The following is a 22,575-nucleotide window of genomic DNA, read 5'->3' as shown; positions in this document are numbered from 1 at the left end:
CCTCTCTGTTTCATCCTGTTCATGGCGCTGACATGAGTTGGGCTCTGTGGTTACGGGACAGAGGATCACTCTGATCTGTTGAGAGTAAGGAGCCATGGGGGCTGACACCGAGCTAGACCTGGAACCTGCCAGGGACTGAGGCATTTGCAGCCAATGGCCCCTCACATCCTCTTTCTTCATGGCCTGTGAGGTGCTGCTTCCTTCCAGGTCTTGCCTCTCTTGCCAATGAATGGCTTATTTATTCTTTACTTTGGTGGGATGGAACGATGAGCTGGCCACAGCATGGGCTGCTGTGTGTCATATGGACTGGGTGTCTTGGGACAGATGTAGGGTTGGATCAAATGGGACCAGACATGGACACCACTGATGTCCTTTCAGAGGATGATGGGAGTGTCCTTCCCTTAGAAGAGCTGTGGGCACGGCAGACAGTGCCACCACAATCACAATGTCCCCTGTGGAGCCCAGTTTCTCCATAGTAAACTTTGCCTATGATCTTATACGGCTCTCTGGAGTTAGAACCAGTACAACTTGCACTAAAAAAATTATTGTCTATCATAAAAAAAAATTAAAATATATAATAAAACAAAAATATAAAAAAAAAGACTACTAAGGGGCCAGCCCCATGGCCTAGTGGTTAAGTTCACCCACTCCACTTCGACGGCCAGGGTTTGCAGGTTCAGTTCCCGGGTGTAGACCTACACCACTCATCAGTGGCCATGCTGTGGCAGCGACCCTCATACAAAATAGAGGAAGATTGGCACAGATGTTAGCTCAGGGACAATCTTCCTCAGCAAAAATAAATAAATAAATATTTATTTAATTTTTTGAATAGGAAATATATTCATAATAGTTGAAAATTAAAAAGTTATGGAATAGTATACAGTAAAATTCTTTCTCCCACCTTGTCCCACTTCTCTCCAATTACCACACCTCCTCCAAAACAAGTAACCACAGTTGTTTTTTAACTTTTTATTTTGAAATAAATATAGATTCACAAGAAGCTGCAAAACTAGTATGGAGAAGTCTCAGTATAACCACTGTTTTAAATTTATGGTATAATCTTTCAGGAGATGTTATGAATATACAAGCACATAGAAATATACGGTATTTTCCACCCTGTTTTACTCAAATGATATCATGTCATACGTAATTCGGTACCTTGCTGCTATGGACTGGATGTCTCTGTCCCTCCAAAATGATATGTTGAAGCCCTAATCCCCAAAGTGATGGTGTTAGGAGGTGGGGCCTTTGGGAGGTGATTAGGTAAGAGGCTGGGGCCTTCTTGAGTGAGATTAGTGCCCTTAGATGAACAGACATGAGAGAGATGATCTCTCTCTCTCTCTCTCTCTCTGCCACATGAGGACACAGTCAGAAAGCATCCTCCTGCAAACCAGGAAGAAGGTCCTCACCAGGAATGAAATCAGTCAGCACTTTGATCTTGGACTGCCCAGCCTCCAGAACTGTAAGAAATAAATTTCTATTATTTAAGCAACCTAGTCTATAGTATTTCTGTTATAGCGGCCAAAACTAAGATGTTTGGGGGGAAAAAAAAGCCCCACTTAAGTTTTTATATAATTAATCAAACTGTCATTTTAATTTTTTTGTATCACTTTCCCTGGATGAAAATTTTTCTCTAATGCAAAATGTGATCATTTCTTTATATGTTGGCTCAGGCTTCATTTTTTTAAAAAAAAATCAAAACCTCAGGGCAGTGTTTCACAAACATGCTGTTTCAAAATGCAGATTATCACAGCTCTTTCCTGGAAATTTTCTTTCAGCAGATCTGAGTTGGTGTCTGGAAATCTGTTCTTTTAAAAACAATTATTGTCTGAGAATATATTGATTCCGTACATAATTTAAAAAAGTGAATGCCCTTGTGCACTACCAGACCCACAATACACCCCGAATGCACACGGCTGTGATCTTTGCTCCTTTGCAAAGTCCTCATGGAGTTAGCTCACTTTGTTCCCTCCCCCTCGCACACCTCTCTCTTCCTGCTTTCCATCTCCCGGCATTCCCCGATCCTGTCTCCGTTTGTTCAAATACAAGTGTGGGAAGTGTGTGTGCTGTTCAGGATCAGCCTCGTGACTATGTTTTTCCTGACTCCTGTCTTGGCAGCAGTTGTCTGCATTTTGATTGTGTGGATCTTTACAAATGCAGATAGAAGCATGGAGAGAAGGAAGGAGGAGCCCAGAGCCAGGGCCGAGGCTCGTCCCTGGGTGGATGAAGACTTACAAGACAGCACTGACCTTGACCAAGTGGAAGAAGGTAAAGACACTGGCACCGCTGCGTAGCTTCCACCCTTGCATTTTTATGATGAGTGCAAGTAATTGGTAGGGCTGATGGAGAGGAAGAAACAGACACAGGTCAGTTTCGTCACCAACCTCTATTGGGCAAACAATTTAGTGTGTGACAGAGACAGATGGTTTCTCTCGGGTGTTCAGCTTGTCACCTGCTGGCACCAACCCCCCTTTATTCCTGGATCCTCAGTAAAAAGCTGTTGAGGGACTGGCATTTTCCCTGGCTCCAACCCTGTTCTGGCTGGTAAACTCTTTCTGAAGGGTCACAGGCTGGCGGTGACGTGGGGTAAGTGGTCAGGTTCTGATCAAGAACTTTGAAATTAAAAAGTGGCTGCCTTTCACTGTGCCAGGCCCTGCGGGTTAGAGACAAGAGTGGCTGCTGTCCTCAAAGCTGAGTGTCCAATTCAGCAGACAAGGCAACAAACAGGCAGCCAATAGAAAGTAACAAAGAGATGCACTGGGTAGAACTGATGCTAAGGAGTTTCCAGAAGGCCTGGGGGCACAGTGGGGCAGTTAGGAAAAGGTCAGACCAGGCCTGCTGGATTAATAGGATATAAGAGCAAGGATAGGAGGCATCTCTGGTGAGAGGAGCTGGAAAAGCATAAGTACAGGGACGGAACCCCTTGAAAAGATGCTGAGAAGATGGGAGGACCGCACTGACCAGGGAAGGGGTGAAATGAAAGGGGTAGCGAGGGCAGGCCAGGCCGTGGTAGTCCGAGAATGCAGAGGCGACAACGGAGGCAGGCAGGAAGGGGAGGTTCCTGAGGAGACTTGAGTAATCTGTGTGGGAGAATGGTTTCAATTGGGTTTGCGGGATGGATTTGATTTGGAAGAGGCTCAGTGATGCTCAGCTGGCTAGTGATGGCCTCACCCTCCAACAGAGGCCACATGGAAGTGTGCATCCCTGTGTGCATGTGTGTATGTGTGTATGCGTGTGTGTGTGTTCTGAGTTGCCCTAATCTCAGGTTTCAGGGGTGGGGTATACAGTCAACATTCAGTGCTGGGAGCCAGCAATGCTGAATGTACCACACAGGAGTCAAGCCCAGGCAGCCTCCTGAAAGGGCTGCCTCTTACTCTTATATATTGAAGGATATCCCCCTTGAACCCCCATTACGCCCAGCTGAGAAGCACTTCCCTTAATCAAAGTGATATCCATTATGAAGCTGGGTGATGATTTGATCTGGTAAAGGTGGCCTGGATGGTGGTGGCAGTGGGAATGCAGAGGAAGGAGTGAATCAGCGTGAAGTTAAAGGAAGAACAGGAGAGTTTGGTAATAAATTGGATATTGGGAGAAGAAGGAGAGGGCGAGGTTTGGAGGCTGGAAGAGTCAGAATGACACTATCACAAACGGGTGAGGGAAGAGGATCCAGTTTAAAGGAGAAGATGTTCAGTGTCCTCAAGGACGTGTGAGATTCGAGAAGAGAGTGACACATCTAAGCAGACAGGGAGAGAAGAGTCTAGGTGAGTGATCCAGGCCACAGAGACTGAGTGGAGAGTCACCAGCATAGGGGTGACACTTAGAACTTGGAAAACTAATGAATTCATTAGGGGAGTATTGCTGGGGAGAAAGCTCGGGATAGAACTCGGGGGGCACCTGCAGATAAGAGGAACCATGGGGGGAGAAACAGACTACAGAAAAGAAGACGTGGGAAAAGGAGCTCCAAGATCATCACAGTAACAAGCCCTTCTACAGCACTCACTGTATGCAGTGTCGAGTTTCACATATAGTGAGTCACTTAGTCTTCATAACAATACAGTGAGGTAGGCACTATTATTATCCCCATATTACAGATAAGGAGACTGAGGCTCCAATAGACTAAGTCACCTCTCCCAGCAGATAGTGGTAGAGCCAGGACCCTGGAAGTCTGGCTCCAGAGTCCAGGCAGATAGCCAGTTTGCTAGGCTGCCTTTCCAATAGGAGAATGATCTAGAACAGAGGCGGCAGGAGATAGCCAGCAGAGTTAAAAATTCCCTGAGAGATCAGAGGTAGTGTGTATTGAGGAAAGGTCACTGGATTTGAAGAGCCAAGAGTTTGGGGGACACGAGAGGGATTGATAAGGCTGGTGGGGAGTCGGAGACCTGGGGCTGGGCCTGAAGGCTGGGAACACAGGGCAAAGCTATATGGCCCTATTCTCGTGCTCTGCCTGATGATACATTTTTCAAAATCCTGTGTGCTCCTCACACAGAGGAATGAATTGAACACGTGTGGCCCCCTCAGCAGCCATGAGCAAATCTTCCCCGAATGCAGAGTTCACAGTCTGTTGTTGGAATTTTTGTTGTCTACATAAGTGATACCTGCTGAGGTCCCACAGGTGGTAGGTGAGAACCAATCTCTAAACTCAGGATCCTCTGCCACCTGAGTCCCTGCTCCTAAGCACTGGATGGGTGGACATGGTCCAAGAGAGGATTTGCTGCTGGTACTTCAGGTTCCAAAGGGCGTATAATTGGAGAAGAGAAAGGATTCAACTACTGAAGAAACATGGAGATGGTTTTGATGAGGGCAAATAGATACCAGATACAAACCATTTTGAAAATTAACAGTAAGAAACAAAACAGTAAGTATTGTACGCCATTGTAGTGTGAGTTAAGGAAAATATGGGTTCCCATTCCAACCTCATCCAGATCTGATTCACAAAGAATTCCTACTCCACGATCATAGATCAGGGAATCAGCATGTGTGTGGGCAGGTAGGGGGATGGTGGGAGCATAGAGAGGCCATGCTTATCAGATGTCGGACACTGACTTCCTTCAGGGACCAGTCAAACGTGGTGTCCCATTAATACCTTCAGTTCCTTGTTTATCTGTAGCAGAGGTCTAAAGAGGAGAAGTTGCTGATGTTTATCCCAAAGTGAAAGCCTCAGATTGTCCCCCTAAAATGGACCAAAAGTCCTGCACAAACTTTCCCTAGTCAGGTCCAGATTCATGGAAGCTCATGGAAATGGGAGAAAAAGATATAAGGAACACATCTCACGGAGATGTGTCTGCTTTAATGATGGAAGGACTTTTTCTCCACTTAGCTTCACTGGGCATCCAAAAGCTGTTTTTCTAACTGAAATTTTGATTGTCCCAGGTTGTCCGATCACTGCTAAGAAAGGCCTGTGTTAAAATTGTTATCTAGTGTGAGTAACACCTGAGAATAAAAATGTTCCCACAAACTCAGGAGAGGACAGATTTTTATGCATCCATGGTAACAAGCAGCTGTCAGAACTGGTTTCAAACCTATTCAATGGATCAACGACAACTCACCTCAGTAAAAGCTTGGCAAGCCAACAAATGAGTGGCACCCTCTTGCTTCTTAAAGCCAGCCAATCAGGGATGGACTCACTCCAGTCCCCGCCCTTCTGAGTGCCAACCAATCAACAACAGTCTCAGTGAAGTAATGCTGTTCCTACAGAAGATGTCAATTCCCTTAAACCCCTGGAAGTCCACCAGTCCCTGAACTCCATCCTTCCCAACCAAGTGGTGCACTAGAGCTGGGCACTGAGCCCAGCAAGAGCTAACTGTTAAATATTCAAGAAGTTTGTGGGCCATTTGTTCAAACATCAGTAGCTTGAAGTCAGGCCATGATGGGAGGATTTATACCATGGAAACTGGCAACTGCTGTAAACCGGGGCTCTTTTTTTCTCCTCAGAGAGCTAGTTTACCAGCACATCACTGCCAAAAATACTACATAAGGTCAGCATTCTGTTGTGTCCACAGAGACTGAGCTCCACCAACATATAGCTCTCCTTTGCTATAGGAAGCAATAAATTCTGATCTCTCTTTTCATTTCATCATCCTTTGACACACCCACCCACGAATACCTTTGCATGGCTAATTTTGAAAGGTTGGTTTACTAAGACTCCTGTAAGACCTTAAGGTTTTAGGACAAAGGACAGGTAAGTTCAGATGAGAGAAGATTAGGAAAGAGAAAGGACTTGGATGGAGGCATTATCCTTGAGATCAAGTCTGGGTGGGTCCTAGTAGGGGAGAGTGAAGGTCAGCGTGGGGACACTGGGGATGTCACAAGAGGTGAAGGGGTTCAGAAACAAGTCTATCAACTTCACTCAGGATAGCATTACTCTATTCAAGGTCTTTCCATCTGGGCACCCTCAGACTCTCCAGCCCGCACCCACCTCGGGAGCTGCTAGTGAAATAGTCAATCTATACGACAGCTAGGGAGCCGAATGACTGAGAGGCCCATGGAGATGCAGAGCGATGGCCGAGGTAGTTGGGAAGGAGGCATTCTTGGAGCAGATGTCAAGCCCTGAAATTGCTCCCATCCCCACCTTCAGAATCTGTCTACTGTGAGAGCTGCATCGCCCTCAGTCTTATTAATATTGCTCCTCAAGTGCCCCCCCAAAGTTGCAGGGAGGGAACAAGGATGACATGACACAAATGGCCTTTTAGTTTCATAGCTAGAAAATATCTGGCTCATTTGCAAAGATTTTGACGTAGAGGTGCAAAACACAAAAGCAATTTCTGGAGAGATACAGCCAGAAAAATACCTTAGTGTTAAACATTACGGGATAGACATGGCCTAGAATGACTTGACTATTAAACCTAATTCTGGTGCCTTTTAGGGTTCCTTGGCATTAAAGCAATGATAAAGGGTGAGTTGTTCTTGCTGTTAATAGCAACCCCCAAGTGTGGCAGCACAAGACTTATATTAAAAAGCAGACCATAATAGCATGCATTTGTTTTGGCATATGTAGGCTTCAGAGCTTGAATGAATCCCCCGGAATGGCTTGGCTGGTCTAGGGTGGAGGCAGAACAGCTATGGAGTTTTCAGAGGTTGTTCTCTTTCTGCTTGGTGAGGGCCACATTCCTCGGGGGCAGTCAGGAGGTCAAGGGGAAGGAGAGAAGTGGTACCTTTTGAATTGGTTCACTGCCCTGTGGTTCCCTCCATGCTTTCTCTCCAAGCCTGGCTCTGCCTGCCTCTTTCTCCAGGCAGGACGTAGACTTTCTGCCCCGGGGGGAGGACTCCAGGATCAGCAGCTCCCCAATGTGCAGTGCTCGGAGAGCCCTCAGGACCATCCCTCCCAGCAGTGATTCAGACCATTTGTCTGCCCTGCTCAGAGATAATGGCCTGGCCGCACAGAGAAGGCTCACGCCCTTCATTCTGCCAGAGTCAGAGTGCCGACCCTGGACTTGAGAAGCTTCAGAAACTGCCACATCACGCACCTAGGCTGCCTTTCGTTTATACAAATTCTGAATGGATCTGAAGAGTAGGTAACTTCCTTTTTAAAAAGTTAAGGAGGCGTTTCATGCATTTGCTCATTTACCACTGACTGACTACAGAGGTTGCCAGACTTCACAACAAATGGTGTAGAGACTGTCACTGGTGTTGAAAGTCTTTATTGACACCTCTGATAATGTTCAGGGTTGATATTGATGACATCTGGGGTGGGTTCAGAATTGATTTCTAGAAAGCTGGTAGGTGTTGCCACTCCATTATACCTTCTTCCTTTTAACTTAGTGACTGGGCCTTCTCATTAAATGTGTACAGTGTAGGCCCCAACTGCCCCGGCTAGTAAGATGCAAAAAGAAGTTTCTCACTACTAGCTATCAGCAAACCGTGATACCTGCTAGTATTGTGGTCAGATTCTCAGTCTCTTCGACGTCAGTCCCTCTGGCCTTGCCTCTCCCAGGTCCTCAGATGCCTAGCAGGGAAGCGTGTGGGTGTGAGTGTGGGAGGGGCTTAGTTCTCTGCCTGAATCCCACCTGGCTGTCCCAGACCCTCGGGAGCAGCCCCTGGATCATCTTGCTCTCTTCCCTCTGTTCCCATTGTCATTCACATCTTCACGTGATGGCTTCCAAAGTGACATCTCGCCTTCTGGACATTTACTCTCATACTGGACATCTCCACTTGAGGGACTCACAGCCTTTTGAATGTGACAGAGTGTTGATTCCTGTTCCTACTTCTGCCCCACTGCCCCCAAATGGTTCACTTCTCATCCTCTTATCTCAGTGGATGGTTCCACCCTCTACCCAGGCGCTGAAGCCAGCAACCCGAGAGTGACCCTCAGTTCCTCCCTCTCCCTCCCCACCACCCCCAACCACACACCTTAGCAAGTCTTATCATTTTTATCTCCAGGATGCTTCAAGAATTGGTTCACTTCTGTCTTTCTGCCACCCTGCTGGTCCAAGCCAACATCATCTCTCACCCAGGCTATTGAATAGCCTCTTTATGGTTATTCCATTTCACTTTTGTCTCCCTCCAATATATACCTTTAAAAGTGTAATTTAGATTATGTTATACTTCTGCTCAATAGCATTCTGTGCTTTCTTACAATACCTCGGCTTAATCTACAATCATTAGGAGTAGATTCTATGCACCCGCACAAGTAGGCTCTTGCCTACTTCCCCATCCTTATCTAAGCAATTCTCTCCTTTGCTCAGTAAGATCCAGCACTTTTGGCTGCTCAGACACGCCTGAAGCACACCTTTCCCCATCCCCATCCCCAAATACTGACTCTCTTTTATCCACAAGTGTCACCTGACCTGCCATCCTTTCAGAGAGCCCTGTTTTGTCTCCCTTTCTGGACCACCCCTCCTTTGTCTCTTCATAGAGAATTAATCATTTTCATAGGAGTGGTCACAGTTTGTACTTCCATACACATATTCATTTGCTGATTCGTTTAAATGTTTAAGTGCCAAGTATAAAAACCGTATCTATTTTGTTCAACATATATCCAGTAAATGCTCAATAAAAACCTTGTTGAATGAATTGTATATTTCGGCCTTCTGTGGGAGCTTTACTAAATGTAAACTGTAAATAACATTTTACTAAATGTAGTATGTACATTACAATGTACATAACCTTTTGCTAAATGTTATACATAGTATATTGTGTTTTGCAAACATGTAATTTTATCATTAAAACTGGTTTTTCCCCCCAAACTAATCATACTCACCAGAGAATTTTATTCCATCGGGTCACCCTTCCCCCAAAAAACACCACCAACAACAAAAATAACAACAAAACGCTGCAAAATCATTGCTATCGGCATCTCCTGAACAGAGACATAACAGGAGAAATTTGCTCAGTCCCCCTAATACGGAGATCAGCTTCAGGTCCTGCCTCACTTTTTCATGCTGTGTTTCTTGTAGCAAATGTTGTAAAACTTATGTAATCCAAACGTCTGATGAGTTCACCCTACTCACCACACACACACACACACAAAAAAAAAAAGGAAAGGAAGGCTGAATCCTCAATTCCACATGCTTTGGGAAGGCTGATGCCCTCTCAGGGATTGCCAAGAATTTCCAGGGGACTTGTGCTCTTGGGGCCAGCTCTGGCTCTGAGCTTCAGGACCATGGACTCCTGATTTCTCGTGTTTTCTTCTTCCACTTCACACAATTTGCCTGTGGAAATCACCCCTGTTTCTTCTTTCAGTAATTTCCCAAGTTCCCAACTACTCACTCATTGTATTAACATTTGGGGCGGCCCATTCTTCTTTCTAAAGGTGCTTTGAGTCTCTGTGTTGTAGGCCTGGCTTTACGCTTTTTTCCTCAGATTCTGTTCCCCTCACTTCATCATGCAGGGTGGCTTAGCTCCTCTTCCAAAGACTCGCTCCTATGCTCAGAAAAAATTAGGGGCCGTCTACTCCAGGGACATAGAAAAACCAGTAGAGGTTTAAAATTGTGCGTGCTCTCTTCTTCCCTCATCAGTCTTGTGAAGGAAAGTGAGCAATATGGAGATTTATTTTCCACTGATTTGAATTACGCTACTTCGCTCAGAAGGCAAAAGTATCTGTAGACCGTTTTCTTTACACTTTCAAGTTCTCATTCATTGTTTCAAACTCGAAATCTTTCTTGAAAGCACTGATATTTTATTTTATTTCTTTGTTTTGTTTTGTTTTTGTAATTTTTTGTTTATTACAGTAACATTGGTTTATAACATTGTAAAAATTTCAGGTGTACATCATTATACTTCTATTTCTGCCTAGATTACATCACGTTCACCACGAAAATACTAATTACAACCCATCACCACACACATGTACCGAATTATCCCTTTCACCCTCCTCCCTCCCCCCTTCCCCCTGGTAACCACCAATCCAATCTCTGTCCCTATGTGTTTGTTTACTGTTGTTATAATCTACTACTTAATGAAGGAAATCATATGGTATTTGACCTTCTCCCTCTGACTTATTTCACTTTGCATTATACCCTCAATGTCCATCCATGATGTCACAAATGGCTGGATTTCATCGTTTCTTATGGTTGAGTAGTATTCCATTGTGTATATATACCACAGCTTCTTTATCCATTCGTCCCTTGATGGGCACTTAGGTTGCTTCCAAGTCTTGGCTATTGTGACTAACGCTGCAATGAACACAGGGGTGCATGTACCTTTACAAATTGGTGTTTTCAAGTTCTTTGGATAAATACCCAGCAGTGGAATAGCTGGATCTGGATCTCCATACTGTTTTCCATAGTGGCTGTACCAGTTTGCACTCCTACCAGCAGTGTATGAGAGTTCCCTTCTCTCCACATCCTCTCCACACATGTTGTTTCCTGTCTTGTTAATTATAACCATTCTGACGGGCGTGAGGTGATATCTCATTGTAGTTTTGATTTGCATTTCCCTGATAGTTAGTGATTTTGAACATCTTTTCATGTGTCTGTTGGCCATTTGTATATCTTCTTTGGAGAAATGTCTGTTCAGGTCTTTTGCCCATTTTTTAATTGGGTTGGTAGTTTTTTTGTTGTTGAGATGCATGAGTTCTTTATATATTTTGGAGATTAAGCCCTTATCAGATGTATGGTTTGCAAATATCTTCTCCCAATTGTTAGGTTGTCTTTTAGTTTTGTTGATGGTTTCCTTTGCTGTGCAGAAGCTTTTTAGTTTGATGTAGTCCCATTTGTTTATTTTTTCTATTGTTTCTCTTGCCCGGTCAGACATGGTGTTTGAAAAGATGTTGCTAAGACCGATGTCGAAGAGCGTACTGCCTATGTTTTCTTCTAGAAGTTTCACAGTTTCAGGTCTTACATTCAAGTCTTTAATCCATTTGGAGTTAATTTTTGTGTATGGTGTAAGGTAAGGGTCTACTTGCATTTTTTTACATGTGGCTATCCAGTTTTCCCAACACCATTTGTTGAAGAGACTTTCTTTTCCCCATTGTATGTTCTTGGCTCCTTTGTCAAAGATTAGCTGTCCATAGATGTGTGGGTTTATTTCTGGGCTTTCAATTCTATTCCATTGATCTGTGTGTCTGTTTTTGTGCCAGTACCATGCTGTTTTGGTTACTATAGCTTTGTAGTATATTTTGAAATCAGGGAGTGTGATACCTCCAGCTTTGTTCTTTTTTCTCAGGATTCCTTTAGCTATTCGGGGTCTTTTGTTGTTCCATAGCATTGATATTTTAAATATGAAACAAGAATATTTTAAAAATTGGTTTTGCTGTTGTACTTTAAAAAATGATATGGTAAGAAAGTCATGATAAGGATCTACACCTCACCTACTTGAACTTTCACTGCATTGAGAAAGTTCAAGTGTCTTCTTGTTACAGCACAAAATTGGGGTTCTCTTGCACAATGTGCATAAAAAGCCAATTAATTACAGCCAATTAATTACAGTATCAGCCTTTGGGAAAAGAAATAAGCTTTATTCTGCAAGATCGATTTGCAGGGAGGCAGATGGCATGTGCCCTCAGGTCTGTCTCCCCAGTACACGATTTGGGGCAAAATATAAGAGGTTAGGGAGAACAAGCTGGCATGCAGAAACGCTGGTGGAACAGGTTTTGATTGGTGGGATTCACGCATTTATAGTAAGGTTCTAAGCATTTATAATGAGGTTCTAAACTTTTATGATGGGATTCTAAACATTTTTGATGAGGTGGGGAAAGAATTTTAACACCGGATCTTCCTGAATGAGGGCCCCCTCACTTCTGATAAAAATCCGACTTTCAAGTTCCAGTCGTGTACCAGTACTTTGGTTCTGGATCTTTGGTTCTTTGGTCATTTCAGGTCAAGATTTCTTCTTCTGTGCATGCTCTGACTGCATGACTTTGCACGTTTTCTGAAAGACAATTTCTTAATCACCCTGTTGATAAGAGATGGGGTCAGATGAACTGGTCCTGGAGGGCCCGCCGTTACATTCTCTCTTTTTCAGATGTTCTTACCTAACAGTTCTGGTCAGTTGATCTACTTTTGATTTCTTTGGTAATTAATTTCTATGGTCTCTCATTTAAAAAAAAAAATTGGGAAATGTAATATATTTACTGGAAAAGTGTATAAAACACTCCTTCTCCAGTGAAAAGAGTTTCCTGTGATTTAGAATCATCCTTCTCTTCTTGGTGCAGAGAGGGAGACACAAACAGAGATTTCCTTTATAAAAGTAAATGTCTCTTACAAAAGAGTAACTTCTACCTGGGTTTTCAGAGCCTCTCCTGTGTCTGCTGTTTCTTAAAAATAATCAGCTCAAAGTATTCCTTATACCAAAGAGGCATATTTTGGGATCACGTATTCTGCTCCCCTTCATGACCAAGGGATCATTTAATTTGCTGCCTTTCTTGTTCTTAGCTGGAGATGCTGATGAATCGCAAGAGTCAGAGGAAAATGTTGAACACATTGCATTCTCCCACATCCGGTACCCTGAGAAGGAAATGGTTAAGAGATCCCAGGAATTTTATGAACTTCTCAACAAGAGACGGTCTCTCAGATTCATAAGTAATGAGCAAGTCCCAATGGAAGTCATTGATAATGTCATCAAAACAGCAGGTCTGTAATGGCACATGGGATCTTGTTGAATGCCACCTGCAAGTGACAATACTGGAGCAATGTTGAAGTTCACACACAGTGAATGAAGCCTAGAGTGACACATTTATCTATAAGGTCTTACCCAGGTGTTGACTGACTGCCAGAAACATAAGGATTTCCACTTTCTACAAACTTTTGACAGTTACAAACTTCTTGGGAGCAGATGTAACAACAATTCCAATTTCTGAAATTATTTAATATTGTAACTTTTATTAAAGATAAAAAAATCTGAACACACTATTATATATTTGAAAAGAAACATCCTCTTACCTCCCTCTCCCCTTAAAACACATGCACACACACACACATTCACTTACTCACATTTACACACTTCCCCCTTTGGAACCAAATTTCTTACATTACACACCGTGATGCTCTAGTGCTGTATTCTAATGAACGAGCAAAATTTACTCATGTGAATTTGCAAAGTAAACCAAAGCAAGGGAAATCCACATTCAATGTAAATTAATATCTCCACAGAGGGAAAAAATGAGAATTACAGAAAAAGAGGAAGGAGATATAGGAGAGTCTATCTGAGAGTCTTCTCTGATTGGAGTCTTATTCCTATATAAATCACATTTAAGTTCATTTGCAGAAATTATTGTATGACCATAGTGATTCCATTGCCCAAAACAAAAGGAAGCAAGAATAAAACATTTCATTTCAGTTAAGAATACAATTGTGCTAGACTGTTGAGTCTTTTATCTAGCTAATAGCAGTTACTTCTGTGTATATACAGTCATACACCACATAATGACATTCTGGTCAAAAATAGACAGCATATACAACAGTAGTCCCATAAGATTAGTGCCGTATAGCCTAGGTGTGTAGTAGGCTATACCACCTAGGTTTGTGTAAGTACACTCTATGTTCGCACAACAACAGAATCACCTAACGACGCTCTCAGAATGTATCCCGGTTGTTAAGCGACACGTGACGGTATCTGTATCTATATATGTGTGTGTGTACATATGATGTTCAGATACATTTGTCGTAATTGAAAACATTAGTGAACAATTTATTTCTCATGTTCAGTGACACAGATATTCAGTGAACAAACAACATGGGTCCTAAGTGAATTGGAATCACTCTGTTCAGAAATTTGGGCTGTACGTTTAGCTTTTGACTTGCATTTCACAATCCAATCATGACCTCTCCACCGTGGGGAGTGCGGAGGGGCAAACAAGAACCCCATCAAGGCTGGCAGGCCTGACGCCCCCTCATGTAGAATTTGGGCCATTAAATTACTAGGAAGAAAGGAATGGTTGCTTCTGATATATCCCACCAGTGGGTCACTGTGGTCTACCACTAGGAACAGTGGGCCATCTCTGGGACAGAGGAATGACATCTAGATCAGAAGCTGGCCCAGGCCCTGGATGGAATCTTAGAGGGAATTCGAGTCATTTTGGCACCGTGATGCACTATGAAGCTTTGTCCCGCTACACTGGGACTAATCCACGTGTGGGCTGAGGCTTTCTGACCCCCATGAGAGCTGGAAAACACGCTGTTGTGTGTACTGAGCGCCCAGGGCCAAAAGATCTTGTGTGTCCCCAACAAGATCACAATCCGCACAGTGCCACACTCAGAGCTTTGATAGAAATACTAAACCTTTTATAGTTTAGCTGCATTTTGAGGAGTGTTTTAAAAACCATTTTACCATCTAAATTTTACAATTTTCAATAAGCGTCATGATTTTATCCTTTTTCAAGAATATCAAAGCAGATGACTTTTTAGAGAATTTTGGCTGCCAGAATTTCCCCTCTGATTTCCCTTAGTGGCCGTGGTAGTTACTCAGGGACGTTTTCTCCCACATAATTAGAGAAACAGTGATAAATTCCCACAGCCCTAGAACTAGTGGCCTTGATCTCAGTTAGTTGGTTTGGAGACCCCTAACCTGATGCTGAATGAAACGGAGTCGGCAGCAACATACCAGAGTCTGCTGCCAAGCGCTTGGTTCGCCAGATGATGTAACTTCATTTTGAGCAAGCATGAGTTATTATGTTTATTCTTAATTAACATTCTCACAATTCCCTGTGATTTTTAATTTCTGATTTTAATTTAATGGGTTGTAGGAACAGCCCCAAGTGGGGCCCACACGGAGCCCTGGACATTTGTGGTTGTGAAGGATCCGGACATGAAACATAAGATTCGGGGGGTCGTTGAGGAGGAAGAGGAAATAAACTACTTGAAAAGAATGGGGCACCGATGGGTTACAGACCTGAAGAAACTGAGGTACAGAAGTTGGTGGAATTAGGGATGTTTGGTTTGGTTAGGGATGTTTGTTTCATTTCATTTTAAGAAATGAAATAACTGTGACTTCAGTTTCCTGGTTTTGTTTTAGGTATTAAAAGGTTCGCTGCTGCCTCTGGGAGGAATTGTGGGAGTTAAGACAGGCTTTGCCACTGTGTTGCCTTTAGCTCATAGATCGTGGAGTGGTTGGGAATGCCAGCCAGAATCAGACCTGGTTTCAAATCTTGGCTTTGGTTTTTCAATTGTAAGACCTTGGGCATTTATTTACTCTCTCTAAGCGTATTAGTCTAGATTCTCCAGAGAAACAGAATTAATGGAGAGAAAGAGAGAGACATAAAGAGGAAGAAACAGAGAAAGAGATATTTATTATAAGGAATTGGCCCAGATGATTATGGAGGTTGAGAAGTCCCAGGATCTGCAGTCAGCAAGCTGGAGACCCAGGAAAGCCAATGGTCTAGTTACAGTCTGATTCCAAAGGCCTGAGAAACAGAAGAGCCAATGACATAAGTCCAATCCTAGGCCAAGTCCAAAGGCAGGAGAAGACAGATGACCCAGCTTGAAGATAGTTAGGCAGAGAGAGATGATTCTCCTTTACTCCACTTCTTTATTCTGTTCAGGGCTTCAACAGATTATATGAGGCCCACCCACATTGCGGAAGGCAATCTGCTTTACTCGGTCTACCCATTCATATGTTAATCTCGACCAGAAGCACCCTCACAGACGTGCCCAGAATATAGTTTAACCAAACATCTGAGCCCTCCATGGCCCAGTCACATTGACACATAAAATGAACCATCACACTAAGCTCCTGTTTTTTCACCCAAAACGATATTGTTAAAAACTTGGCGTCAGGATTAAATAAGATAGAGGCTAAGAGTAGGGCCTCCAAAACTAGACTGCTTGGGTTCAAATACGCAGTCTCCCACTTATCAACCTCCCTATGCCTCAGTTTCCTCATCTGTAAGATGGAAATAAATCTAGTATTTACTTCATTATGAAAATTAAATAAGTTTGTAAGCATGTAGAATGGTGACGGCAAATAATGAGCCATATGGGGCTTTGGTAAATAAATAGGCTCTGACCCAAATAATTATTAGCAAATAAAACTTTACGGACTTATTTCACTTTTCTCCCATCTGCAATGTAAGACGGAAATATTTTTCAGGATCTTGAGTGAAGTAGGTTACAGTTTGCTAAAGCGGTCACGTCTTCCGAGTGATCTTACTAAGTAGACTTTAGTTTTAGTACTTGTTTAGTAAAAGTACAAATTTAGTACAAGTATAACATCCGTTAGGCATTGGTAGCTTTGTGGGCTTCCTTGTCTCCAGGAAAGAAGTGGAGTGCAATTCTGTGTAACTCGATTTCCTTTCCTCCAATCTTTCCTCAGGCTGAGCGTGAGGAGGGTCGGGGCAGAGATATTGGTCCCGATCTCTCAGAAGGGAGGCTAACTCAAGTCCTTGACACTTAGAATGTAGAGGTGCTCATGTGTCTGGCTGTCAGCGGTGGGACTTGAGTGGCCCATTCTGGCACCGGCCATCCTACTCCCCACTGCAATACAGCCTAAGAAAGGGCGATCGCATCACAGTCTTGGGGGGTACGGCAGGACTTCTCATCAAATAGGACTGGAGTGATGGGCCTCTTGGCCCTGCTCCTATTTCATTTATTTGGCCCCAGAGAACAATTTTTTCCTAAGATATTTCAACTCTATCCAAATTGATATCTTATGGAGTTATCATTTATTACCGTGCTCTGGAACAAGTGTAGGACATTAATAATGAATATATAGATCTTATTGCATATTCTTGGGGGGAAAAATAGGATGAGTAAAATTCCAGTTGAGTTTCTACTCTTAGAGAGATGCTGTGCTCTGGGAGCAGGCAGTACCCACAAAACGCTGCCAGCCTCATCGTTTTCCCCTAGGAAGGCAGAATTAGCTCCTTTCTCATCTCTGTACTCAAAGCACCTAATATACACTTTCCATGCTTCGAAAATAGCCATGACCACATAGTATTTTAATAATTAGTCTACTTTTCTTCTCACGTTATAGGCATATTTTAGAAACCTTTGTTGTACACCGAGATACTCTTAAGAATCCAATTCAAGTTATAGACTTTCTCTGCAGACAATATGTACACACACATATACATAAAAACTCTAGGGGTCCAGGGAGCTCCGGCTTAAAAAAGTCTTCTACTGTACCATCTAGCAGAGTGCTGATGCATAGTAGGTAACTGGATAAATGTTTGTTAAATTGAATTGCAAGTGAGCATATGTCCTGACATCCTGTTTGAGTCAACTCCGAAACCCATGTGACATTTAATTTTTATTACTTTTTTTTAAGAGGAAGGGAAGTAGTTTTGGCTAAACTTGGCTGAGTTGGGGTTTAGAAATAAAAATAGCCACAATTCACTGAATATCTAGTGTATACTAGGCCTTATATCAGGAACTGAAACCCTAAGTGACATTAAAGGCTCGATATACAATCTGGGCCCAACCTATCTGCAAAAGCTTATCTTTTCCTGCTTGCTGCGTAAGCCCTCCACCCCAGGCAGAAGGTGCTACTTGTCCTTCGTTTAACAGGCCTTGTACTTTGCTGTCTTTTTCCTAGCTCTACTATAATATCGTAATAAATTCTTGTAAAATTGAACATACTCAAAATATCAGATACCAATGTATGCCTAGGTAAAATAAATAAGTACAAATATCAGTAAAAATTACTAACCTGCCTTGGAACCAAGGTAAATTGCTTATTCTTCATCTCATATTTTTAAAACTTCTTTTGAGTTATTCACTGTAAAATAATATTAGTAATATTAGTAATAACAGTAGTAGTAATATTGCTAGTAATAACAGTGGTAGTTAGTAATATTGCTAGTAATAACAGTGGTAGTTAGTAATATTGCTAGTAATATTGCTAGTAATAACACAAGTAATTAGTAATATTGCTAGTAATAACACTAGTAATTAGTAATATTACTAATACTAGTAATAACACTGGCTAACACATACATGGCACTATGAACTGGGTACTATTCTAAGCACTTTTTCTGTTTTAGCTGATCTCACCCTCACAATAACCATATGCGGTGAGTAATGCGGGGCTCCTAATGCACTTGGTTTGTATTTCTTTAATAGCACTTTCCAGGCTTTATTTTGCTAAATTTGGCTTATTGTCCTTTTGGTTATAGGATCCACCTTCGTATCTTTCAGCATTTCATGTGTCTTGCCGTACTAGGCCCTTAGGAATACATGTTAATTGAATTGAATGACCTTGGATAGAAAAAGATGAACAAGACACAAACAAAAATCCTGCTCCTTTTCAGTATAAACATGAAAAACAAGTAAACATTTTTATTTTCAACATAAACAAGCTAAGGTAAGTTAAAAAGAGAACAGAAATCATTAAAAGCAAATCTTCTCTGGAATATCTTTTTTTCCCTTCAGAACCAATTGGATTAAAGAGTACTTGGACACAGCTCCTGTTTTAATTCTCATTTTCAAACAAGTATATGGTTTTGCTGCAAATGGCAAAAGAAAGGTCCACCACTACAATGAGATCAGTGTTTCCATCGCTTGCGGCATCCTCCTGGCTGCCCTGCAGGTATGTCACCCTCCCACCCAGCCCAAGAGAGAGGAGTGATACTTGGGGGCCAAACGGTGGCCTTATTCACAAATGTCCGCTGAGTTTCTAGTTCGGGGACCTTTGGAAACTGTTTATCTAAAGTTGAATTCCTAAGTAAGGTAACTCGGTTGTGAAAACTGACTCTGGAAACCTGGACTGGTGAGTGTGATGGTTCAACACGCTGGCGTTCTTCCTGAAAATTCACTTATAACATCATTTCAGGGTCAGAGAAATAGTCGTTGCGCTCTCCTTCATCTGTAAGGACACAAAGCTTCAGGGGTTTTGGCAGACACTCATGAAGAGCTTTACAGCCTGAGGTTCCAGGCACTGGTTTCCTAGCTGTGTTTCCTGTTGTTGTCTGAGCCGATGGAATGATTACAAAGCTATAAGGAGGACTCTGTCACAGAGCTCCTTCCCTGAGAAGTCGAGTTTACACTGTATTGCATTAGAAAGATGTCCATGTGCTTAAAAATTTCCATCTACCTAGTAGCTAGACCAATGCTAAGCATGAAATAGAGCAGGATTGAGGTACACCTTTCACGTAATTCGATTCATTCATTCAACAAGTATTTTCTGAGCGCCTTCTACATGATGGATCCTGGGAGGCACCAGGAATGGGGGCTTCACCAACTAGTGGGTATTGGGGTTCTGGGGTGGAGAGTGACAGTAAACACATAAAACAAACAAAGCAAACAAGATTATAAGAGTGAATGATCATGCTTTCAAGGGACAGTCGATTCCAAAACACCATGTGCTTCTTCACTATCTCAGTGAAAAATTTGTGTGCCAAAAACATCTTACGAAATATAGTCATGGTTACACGAAAGAGGAATATGTTTTTAGATTGCTTGAAAAATTGTCCTAAAGGAACTGGCATCTTATTTCCTTCCTGATTCTGTAAGCAGATAAATAAAGGAAGCACTGTGCGAAGTCAGACCACAGGGCGCCGCCATCCATCTTAGGGTCCCTGAAGAAGTCGGTTAGGCCTGGAGCAAGCTCAATTCACAATTCACAAAGTGGCTCCTGCGCCTTCACATCAGCAGCCTTTTTCACCTTAGCGTTGAGTTTGCCGCCCTCTAGCTTTCCATAAGGCATACTTCTGAGCGTAGGTCATGATTTGTGAGGGAGGAAAGAGAAGTCTTCCTGAAGCCTCCATCTGGACAGGTTGCGTGGTGACTGCAGGGCTCTCAAAGGCAGTTCCAGACCTTACTTCCGGCTCAGGCTTAGCCGTGGCCATCTGACTGGGAAAGCAGCGGGGATGGAGAGGGTCAGCTTGGGAAGTGTCTTGAAGCTACACGTGATTTTTATTAGATGCTTATTATCTGGGGGTCTTGGGGAGAGTCTGATGGAGTGTTTCCTCTACCTCCAACGTATCCCTTGGCCACTGGGTCCTCTATCACTGGACGTAGGTATTTTCAGCTGAGGATGATGCTCTGCCTCCATTGTTGGTCATCTAATCACAGGAACTTGCTCTCGTATCGGCCTTCCCTTTGGTGTAGTTGGATTCCCCAAATTCCTTTCCATGAAATAACCATTCCTATTTCTTAAGCATCAATGAAAAATAAGACTAGTATTTTTCTTCTTCGAGAAGCTTCTCACAGTTGGGTTAAAAGATAATGGAGGCAGGGGAGGTCGAAGAGAGCAGTAAGATTCAAGACACCCATTGCCCAAGCTGGCAGCCTCTTTGCTGCCCAGCTTCAGGGAAATGATGGGACAAGCAGGTCTAATAGGGACTAGAATGTCCCCAGGCTAGAAGCAGAGCCGTGACTTTGCCACTGACTTTAAAAGGTTTCTGTTCCTCTCCTGTTCTAGAATGCAGGACTGGTGACTGTCACTACCACTCCTCTCAACTGTGGCCCCCGTCTGCGGCTGCTCCTGGGCCGCCCTGCAAATGAAAAGTTGCTGATGCTGCTCCCCGTGGGGTACCCCAGCAAAGAGGCCACGGTGCCCGACCTGAAACGGAAACGTCTGGATCAGATCATGGTGACTGTGTAGGCAGGAGACCAGCAGGGAGAGGCTGGAAGGCGATGCCCCTGCTCCCTCTCCTGTCCCTCTTGGGTCTGTGGGCTGCTCTTTCTCTGAGTGTTAGGTCTCCCCAACATCCACTTCACAGCGGTGGCCACTCTGTGAGTCAAGACGCTTTTCCACGTTCTCCAGCACTTTGAGTCTGAGAAGCCCTGCCTCTGATAGACAGTGTAACCAGGTGAACACATAGACTAATAGGTCAACAGAGACATTCTCTTCAATTTCTCATCTGCTTTGGAAATGCATTAAAATTTCACCAAGAACATGCCCTGGTTTTAAGTTTTTTTAATTGTTCCAGAAAAATCACTGGTGATTTTTTATTTTACTTTTTAATTTTTATTTTTATTTATTTATTTTTCCCCCAAAGCACCAGTAGATAGTTGTATGTCATAGCTGCACATCTTTCTAGTTGCCGTATGTGGGACACGGCCTCAGCATGGTCGGAGAAGCGGTGCATCGGTGCATGCCCGGGATCTGAACCCGGGCCGCCAGTAGCGGAGCGTGCGCACTCAACCACTAAGCCACGGGGCCGGCCCTATTTTACTTTTTAAAAACTCACATAGAGGAAAGAGTCATCAGAAAATTTAATGTCGTCCCAAGAATTCAGTGATGTGATGATTCTTGAATTTAAATTTAGACTACTCAAATGGCCTTCTGCCCTCTGATTTCTCATGGCTTTTAGGCAAAGGATGTACTTTTGAGATACACTCTTTTACAGAACTCCATGGGTATTCTGCCAGTTTCAAATAAGTAACCATCAAAATAACTAAAACACCACAGAGCAGAACAGAACAGCACATGCTCATAGGTGAGTCTGACAGGCAACCATCTGAACATGTAAATGGTTAGTTGCACCATGCAGTGGTGTCTTGGAGGTGGCTCGCACCAGCTCACAGAAGCTGATTGTCAAATATTCAGGAATTTTGCGAGCCAGTTATTAAACCACTTGTAGCTTGAAATTGCCCATGGTGGGAGTATTTATACCCCGCCTTTCGGCAGACACTACAAATCAGGGCTTGTTTTCTTTTTCTTAAAGAGAACTATTTTCCATACACAGCCCTGTGTCTCCTTTCTTTTCTACTGCACCGACACTTATCCTTTTTCTCCAGGTGGCAGTCAAGCTGTTTGGAACTGATGGCTTCACAAGGTGCCAGGTTGGGAAAGCAACTCTACTCACCTCTTTAGACCTTCCACTATCCATTTTCTCTATTTTTTTTTTACTTAGTTCTCTCCAGAAAAGTTTCTTGCTTCTTTCCATTCCATTTGTGAGTCACACGGTGCAAGAAACCCCTTAGCATCATTGTTAAGAGTCAGAACTGGGGGGTGCCTGCCTGGTGGCGCAGTGGTTATGTTCGCAGGCAGCCCGGGGTTCTCAGGTTCGGATCCCAGGCATACACCGACGCACTGCTTGTCAAGCCATGCTGTAGTGGCGTCCCATATAAAGTAGAGGAAGATGGGCACAGATGTTAGCCCAGGGCCAGTCTCCCTCAGCTAAAAGAGGAGGATTGGTGTCAGATGTTAGCCCAGGGCTAATCTTCCTCACAAAAAAAGAAAAAAAAAGGAACTCAGAGCTGGTGGCAAATCTGTATTAGAGAAAAAGGAGAGTTTTTTTTCCTTTAAAATATAATTAGA

At 43.2% G+C, this 22,575-nt stretch overlaps 1 protein-coding gene across 1 annotated transcript; it reads left to right on the top strand.

Moving 5' to 3' along the window:
* The first annotated feature begins 2,090 nt into the window (after window positions 1-2,090).
* On the top strand, window positions 2,091-20,978 carry IYD (iodotyrosine deiodinase). Its single transcript, XM_087424969.1, has 5 exons — window positions 2,091-2,268; window positions 12,810-13,007; window positions 15,119-15,278; window positions 18,741-18,897; window positions 20,731-20,978. Exons 1-5 carry the CDS (start codon window positions 2,091-2,093, stop codon window positions 20,911-20,913), a joined length of 876 nt encoding a protein of 291 aa, XP_087281095.1. The 3' UTR covers window positions 20,914-20,978.
* Window positions 20,979-22,575: the final 1,597 nt, after the last annotated feature.

This window comes from Ceratotherium simum, chromosome 38 (genome assembly GCF_057802395.1).
Source record: "Ceratotherium simum simum isolate JZ-2026a chromosome 38, ASM5780239v1, whole genome shotgun sequence".
In the NCBI taxonomy this organism is placed as follows: domain Eukaryota; kingdom Metazoa; phylum Chordata; class Mammalia; order Perissodactyla; family Rhinocerotidae; genus Ceratotherium; species Ceratotherium simum.
The sequence above is the reverse complement of the archived record's forward strand: the minus strand, read 5'-3'. Positions and strand labels throughout refer to the sequence as shown.

Coding starts and splice junctions, on each gene's coding strand:
- IYD (XM_087424969.1), top strand. CDS start 2,091: ATGTTTTTCCTGACTCCTGTCTTGGCAGCAGTTGTCTGCATTTTGATT. Junction 15,279..18,740: donor ACAGACCTGAAGAAACTGAG/GTACAGAAGTTG, acceptor TTTTCCCTTCAG/AACCAATTGGATTAAAGAGT. Junction 18,898..20,730: donor TCCTCCTGGCTGCCCTGCAG/GTATGTCACCCT, acceptor CTCCTGTTCTAG/AATGCAGGACTGGTGACTGT.